Genomic DNA, 7,658 nt, shown 5'->3' with positions numbered 1-7,658 from the left:
CAGTGAGAATCTGGAATTGCTTGCCTGAGGAGGTGGTGATGGCGAACTCAGTCGAGGGGTTCAAGAGAGGCCTGGATGTCTTCCTGGAGCAGAACAATATTGTATCATACAATTATTAGGTTCTGTAGAAGGACGTAGATCTGGGTATTTATTATAATGGAATATAGGCTGAACTGGATGGACAAATGTCTTTTTTCGGCCTTACTAACTATGTTACTATGTTACTATGATGGAAACCATGAGGGACTTGGCCAGGATGGAAGAAACCGCAACGGTGAAGGTGACTCCAATGGAGATTTGTCGTAGCATGCAGGTTGTGTCATCGGGGCGACCAATGAACAGGAACACACATAATAAACTCAACGTGAGGGACAGAAGAAGAATGAAGCTGATGTTCCGATTATTGGCTTTTACTATAGGAGTGTCCGAGAAGAAGATGAAGATCCCGGACACAAGGACAGTTATGATAATAAAAAGTCCAGACATGGAGGAGAAGACTGCTGCCATTACATCCTGCTCGTATGACAGAAACTCCATCGATTTTGGAGTACAGTTGCTATTGTCTTCTTTCGGCCATGTCCCATCAGGACACTCGTGGCAATTTTCTCTATCTGGAAATAATATAAGAAATGAACATGTTACTATGATTACAGGGCTTTGCTTGAAATTTTACAAAACTTAGTGTAATGTTAGTATCATAATTGTCTAAAATCAGTTCAATGTGTCCTTTACTTAAAGGTATTCTCTGGGAAAAAAAAACCAAAAAACAAAGATCTCATGAATTCTTTTTCAAAATTCCCTTAATTCAGATCCCACCCGAGTGATGTCGTCACTATGTTACATTAACCTTGTGATGATGCAGCTACAGGATTTTGGACTCTCGGACACGTCCCCATTTCTCCAAATCAGATGTGTCCCTCTATCTCGGGAACTTTAATATCAACAAGATATTTCATGATAAATTTAGTCTAAATTGTTTTATGTTTTGTTGATTAAAAAATCCTAAATTTCCAGAATCTTTAGAAAAATTATATTTTTTCTTCCTTTAAATTCTTCTTGATATTGGATTTGGTCTTATGACCAATGTTGAGCTCCCGTGTGTGATATGGTCTCAGGAGTTGAGCGCTCCCCATTCCCAGTAATGTTGGCTTACAAGGATCTTTGGTGACTTCTTTTAACCCCTTAAATGCCACGGTGAATCTCTGGCAGCATCATTCGGAGCCTGCAGTCTCATTAGTAAAGATAAGTAGATCAGACACAATTCACAGTCATCTGTTTCTATGGATTTTGTAGGAAATTGGAGTTGCAGAAAAGTTGTTAAATACAAATGTAACCCCTTCACACTGAGGCCATTTTCCATTTTTATGTTTTTGTTTTTGCTCCTCTGCTTCAATCAATATGACCATGTGAGGGCCTATTTTTTGTGAGACAAATTGTAATTTTGAAAGACACCGTATACTGGAAAACAGGAAAAAAAAATCCAAGTGAACTGAAATTGCAAAAAAAAGCAATTCCACCACATTTTGGGAGTATTTTTTTTACCATGTTCACCAAATGGTAAAACTGAGCGGCCATTATGATTCTCCAGGTCGTTATGAGTTCGCAGATATCAAAGATGTCTAGGTTCCTTTTTAAGTGGTGAAAAAAATTGTGTCATTTTCCAAGACCTGCAGCGTCTCCATTTTTCGTGATCTGGGGTCGGGTGAGGGCTTATTTTTTGTGCGCCGAGATGACGTTTTTAATGATACCATTTTGGTGCAGATATGATCTTTTGATCGCCCGTTATTGAATTTTCAGGCAATGTTGCGGGGACCCAAAAAATTTAATTCTGCCATTTTGACTTTTTTTCTCACCACGCCGTTTACCGATGGGATTAATTCTTTTTATATATTGATAGATCGGGCGTTTCTAAATGTGGTGACACCAGATATGTATATATATATATATATATATATATATATATATATATATATATTTATTAATTGTTTTATTTTGAATGGAGCACAAGGAGGTTGATTTAATCTTTTATATTTTTTTTAATTTTTTAAAAATATTTTTAAAAATATCTTTTTTTTACTTTTCACTTGCTTCAATAGTTTCCATGGTAGACTAGAAGCTGCGATCATCCGATTGCTTGTACTACATAGAGTAGCAGAAATGCTCACTGCTATATGTGCCGGCCGCTGGGCGACGCTCATAGCAATCTGGCAATGACAAACACAGGGGTCTGCTCTTGTTATGCCAACCCATTGGTGACCCGCGGTCATGTGACACGGGCGGGAATGGGCTGGATTAGTCACGATCGCATTAAATGGCGCTGTCAGAGATTGACAGAGGCATTTAACAGGTTAACAGCTGTGGGTGGATCACGATTCCACCTGTGGCTGTTAGGGGCACATGTCAGCTGATTTCATCAGCTGACATGTGCCGGGAAAGATGTGGGCTCAGTGCTGGAGCCCACATCAAAGGGAAAGACCCAACATGTGCCGTACATGCACTGCGCATGTCGTGAAGGGGTTAATATAACTTATTATCGTTGTGCTTGTTTAACAATTCACAGAAGAATGTAGGTGGAATACTTACAAAACTGCAACCGACCCAGCCAATTCCTGCATAATCAGCAGAGAGATAAACCCCAGCTGATCTTTCACTGACTGGCATAAACATGGCATTATGGCTGGACACCCAAATGAGACTATCTGTCACGGGGCTACCGTTACAGAGAGGTTCCAGAGAACCACAGCGCTCTGGGCCTCGTTCACACACAGTGAACAGAAGCTCTTCACCTGTATTCTGACCCAGCTGCTTTGTGCCAGCAGTGCAGGAGTTAACCTTATTGCTAAGTTGCTGAGAGTCTCTTTCAGCTGAAGTGGATTTTGTGATCTGATCCTCTATATAGACCCAGTCCTGACTTCAGCTATTGTCAATGATCAGTTCTACTGCCTGGCTTGGAGGTTGAAGGAGCGTAGTGTTGGTGTTGGAGGTTTATTTACAGAGATTGGTGTCTGCGGTTTTGGTTGCATGTTTAACCTGTTTTCCTTCCTAGTTTATTCCTGCTCTTCCCTTCTCTGTGTTTCCTCTGTGGTTGTGTGAGCATTTGGTGAGTTTGAGACTTTTGGTTACCTTGTCTGCATACCCTGTTATTTGTTATTTGTTATTATTACACTGGTGCAGTCCACCTCCTTTGGGGGAAGAGGGGGAGAGGGGGCCACTGATAGGGCCTGCACAGGGATACGCTGGCGGCTCGGGCCTCATGGGTACCCCCGAGGAAAGCCAGGGCCCCATTAAAGTGGTAGGGACAGGTGCGGGTCCCAGTACGCCATCCTGCCCCTTTAACGCCGCTTACGGCATGACAGTATCACTAGCAGGAAATACGAGCAGTTTTATATGCAAATTGCCTCTTCAGAGAAAAAGAGGACTTAAACTCTATAGCGCCACCTGTTGGAAGTAGCGATCCTACAAGTCACAATCAACCCTTTAACGAGTCGTGCAATATGACTTAGGATAAAAGCCAAATCAGTATCTCAATTGACAGACACGGTGTTTCAGGCTGTTGGCCCTCGTCAGTGCGAAACATAAGAACTAATTTGGCAGATGAGAAATATAAAGTATATAAAGCCGCACATAGAAGCTGATTGGGAAGACAAATTAATAATTGAAACCACTTGTTAACCTAAAAAGACTGAAGCAAGGTGAGGAGACATGAAACACAGAGAGAAAAGGTGTATCTGCTGCGGCTCAGCGAACAGACAAACCAACCACAAAGCCCAGGCTCATAGGTTCAAACTATTTAATCCTCCATGAATAATAAGATATCAAAAAATCCTTATATTCACGTTACCGCTCGTCTCTCCGGCCCCTGAGAACCTTAGAGATTTCTGGAGAGCGGCGGCAATCAGAAGGTGCTGCGAGGACTGAATGGGCGACGGTGAGGAGCGGGGGGATCGGAAAGGTGTAGATGGAAGGTGGATATAAGGCAGCTACAAGTCCCACAACTGAACTAGAATGTTTGTTTTAAATATAAAAATCAGAATCACTTCCGTTTATGTATTTGGAATAGCTGCATCCAGAAAAGTCAGATCTATAAGAATATCTAATCAATAAAGCCCATGAGGAAAAAACCCACAAAGAGAAAAAAATGCAATAGAAAGCGAAAAACTCCTTGCTGATAAATGAGGAACTTGAACATCATGTGCGGGTCTCCTGACATAGAGGCGGGCTCGAATGTTAAAGATTTCGGAATATGGCAACTGAAGAAAAAAATCTTTTTTCACCACTTGAATAAAAAAAACCTACACATTAGTTTAGTATCGGCACCGCACTCGTACTGACCTGGTGAATGACATGGGCCATATAATGGATAATGTAAAAAAAAAAAAAACTATGGTAGAATTGCACTTTGTTTGCAATTTATTATTATTATTATTTATTATTATTTATTATTATAGCGCCATTTATTCCATAGCGCTTTACATGTGAATTTCACAGCAATTGGATTTTTTCCCATTTCCCAGTACTTCACATGCCATATTAATTGCCTCTTATTGCATTTTATTGCAATGTTGAGGCTTGAAAAAAAATTACTTTTTTTTCTCGTTATGCCGATTTTCAATTACCGTAGATTAATTTATTTTTTATTTTTATATATATATATATATATATATATATATATATATATATATATATATATATGACATTTCTAAATGCAGCAACACCAAGTAAGCATATTTGTTGTTGTTGTAATTGTTTTATTTTCAATGGAAAAAAGAGGGTTGACCTGAAGTTTTATTATTATTATTATTATTATTGTTATTATATAAGTGAATGGGGACCTGAACTTCAGTGCTGTAAAATAGGGGGCTACAGGAGGGGTAAGATCTGGACAGTTGCCATGGAAATAAATGTAGATAGGGAAATGACTTAGTAGGATTCTATCATCATATCAATCATGGTAAAATAGGAAGTGAATGAATAACATAATAATTGTAGCAGAGTCCTCGCAGAGGATGAGGCTTGCTACTTGCAGTCCAGTTACAAATTTCACACACGGAGCACGGTTCCACATTTATCCCACAGAAGCTGCTAAATATTTCATCTACAGATCATGGGACACAGTGCTCCCAAAGAAGCTGCCAAAAATGTTAAACCATAGAGGATGGCCCAGAGTACTCCAACAGAGTCTTATTAGAAATTTCCCCAAAGAGGATGGGCTACAGAACCCCCATAGAATCATCTTAAAAATGTCACCCACAGAAGCATAGTCCAAAGTACCCCCAAAGAATCTTATTAAAAACTTTACCCACAGGGCATGCTTTCACATTTCTTGTCAGGGACAAGATCCTAGACCTGCACAAAGCTGGAATCCTGCAGTGGCCGCAAGGTCCCCCTGCTCAAGAAGGCACATGTGCAGCCCCTCTGAAGTTTATCAATGAACATCTGGATGATTCTGTGAGTGTTTGGGAGAAGGTGCTGTGGTCAGAGGAGACAAAAATTGAGGTCATTTGCATTAACTCAACTCGCCGTGTTTGGAGGAAGAGAAATGCTGCCTATGACCCAAAGAACACCATCCCCACTGTCAAGCATGACGGTGGAAACATTATGTTTTTGGGTTGTTTCTCTGCTAAGGGCATAGGACTACTTTACGCATCAATGGGAGAATGGATGGAGCCATGTACCGTTAATTCCTGAGTTCCAACCTCCTTCCCTCCGCCAGGACATTAAAAATGGGTCGTGGCTGGGTATTCCAGCAAGACAATGACCCAAAACATACAGCTAAGGCAACAAAGGAGTGGTTCAAAGAGAAGGTCATGGGGTGGCCTAGCCAGTCTACAGACCTTAGTCCCATAGAACACTTATGGAAGGAGATGAAGCTCCGAGTTGCCAAACGACAGCCTCAAAATCTTAGAGATGATCTGCAAAGAGGAGTGGAGCAAAATTCCTCCTGACATGTGCGCAAACCTCATCACCAGCTACAAGAAATGTCTGACTGCTGGGCTTGCCAACAAGAGTTTTGCCACCAAGCATTAAGTCTTCTTTGCCAGAGGGATCAAATACTTATTTCTCACTGCAAAATGCAAATAAATTTGTATAATTTATACAATGTGATTTTCTGGATTTTATTTTTGATAGTCTATCCCTCAATGTTAAAATTAACCTTAAAATTACAGACTGTTCATGTCTTTGTCAGTGGGCAAACTTACAAAATCAGCAAGGGATCAAATACTTATTTCCCCCACTGTACATTGGACTTTAGATTTATACACAGTGTGTTGTAAGTTTACATATGCTTTAAAGGTACCGTCACATTTAGCGACGCTGCAGCGATCTAGACAACGATGCCGATCGCTGCAGTGTCGCTGTGTGGTCGCCGAAGTCCCCTGGTAACCAGTGTAAACATCGGGTTACTGAGCGCAGGGCCGTGCTTAGTAACCCGATGTTCACCCTGGTTACCAGTGTAAATGTAAAAAAAAACAAACACTACATACTTACATTTCGGTGTCTGTCGCGTCCCCCGCCGTCAGCTTCCCTGCACTGTGTAAGCGCCTGCACTGTGTAAAGCAGAGCGGTGACGTCACCGCTGTGCTCTGCTTTACGGCCAGCTGGCGCTGACACAGTGCAGGGAAGTAGAACGCCGGGGACACGACAGACACCGGAATGTAAGTATGTAGTGTTTTTTTTTTTTACATTTACACTGGTAACCAGGGTAAATATCGGGTTACTAAGCGCGTCCCTGCGCTCAGTAACCCGCTGTTTACCCTGGTTACCAGTGAAGACATCGCTGGATCGGCGTCATACACGCCAATTCAGCGATGTCTGCGGGAGATCCAGCGACAAAATAAAGTTCTGGCCTTCTAGCCCCGACCAACGATGTCACAGCAGGATCCAGATTGCTGCTGCGTGTCAAACACAACGATATCGCTAGCGAGGACGCTGCAACGTCACGGATCGCTATCGTTATCGTTACAAAGTCGCTCAGTGTGAAGGTACCTTAAGAAGTACTTGCCTTAATCCTATTTTCCTTTTCGTGCTAGCATTTCTGGAGATGATTGCAGGCATTCCTTCCCAGTACCTCTTTTTCAGCTTTTCTGTAGAGGCAGTTCACTGCTGAGCATGTACATAAGTTGTAGAACAGATTCATCTCAGCTACAAGTCTAGATCCTTAGATGTGGAATAGAACAGACATTTGTAGGACATTTCATACCTACCTTTCTCAATTTTTTTGAAAAATTATTCAGCACATACTGCCTTGAACTACTGTACCCAATTTATTACGGTATATATTTTAGGGGTATTTTAAGTCCCATGTACGTCTCTCCCTCTTTCCTAACTGCTGGTACGTCTGATCTTCTACTCTGGAATAGCCACTGAATCCCATGTACTTCTCCCCCTCTGTTCTAAGTGGTACTTTGCTTCTTTTTCGCTGACTTGAATTCATGTATCATTCTGAATATTTTCTGACTGCATATTGACATGTCTGTGCTCCTCACACCTAGTCCCATCTTATCCTTTGATCTTATCCTGCCTCTGTCTTCATTTTTGGTAGACAAATGTTGTATTAACTGCAATCTGCTAATTGTCTCCTGCTTGGAACTGTTCTCCACCTCCTTCCTCCCCTCCCTCTCTCACCTGGCCTCATTGCTTGGTCATTTGAATGGTAT

At 41.5% G+C, this 7,658-nt stretch overlaps 1 protein-coding gene across 1 annotated transcript in view; it reads right to left on the bottom strand.

The window, feature by feature from the left end:
- Nucleotides 1–286: 286 nt before the first annotated feature.
- The window catches only part of LOC138657338 (vomeronasal type-2 receptor 1-like), a 134,989-nt gene continuing 127,617 nt past the window's right edge, over nt 287–7,658 (bottom strand). Inside the window, exon 3 of the mRNA XM_069745075.1 lies at nt 287–611. Within this exon, the coding sequence (XP_069601176.1) occupies nt 507–611 (105 nt within the window). The 3' untranslated portion in view covers nt 287–506. The remainder of the gene's footprint in view (nt 612–7,658) is intronic.

Source organism: Ranitomeya imitator, chromosome 1 (assembly GCF_032444005.1).
Source record: "Ranitomeya imitator isolate aRanImi1 chromosome 1, aRanImi1.pri, whole genome shotgun sequence".
NCBI classification, from domain to species: domain Eukaryota; kingdom Metazoa; phylum Chordata; class Amphibia; order Anura; family Dendrobatidae; genus Ranitomeya; species Ranitomeya imitator.
This window is presented reverse-complemented; position numbering and strand designations above follow the sequence as displayed.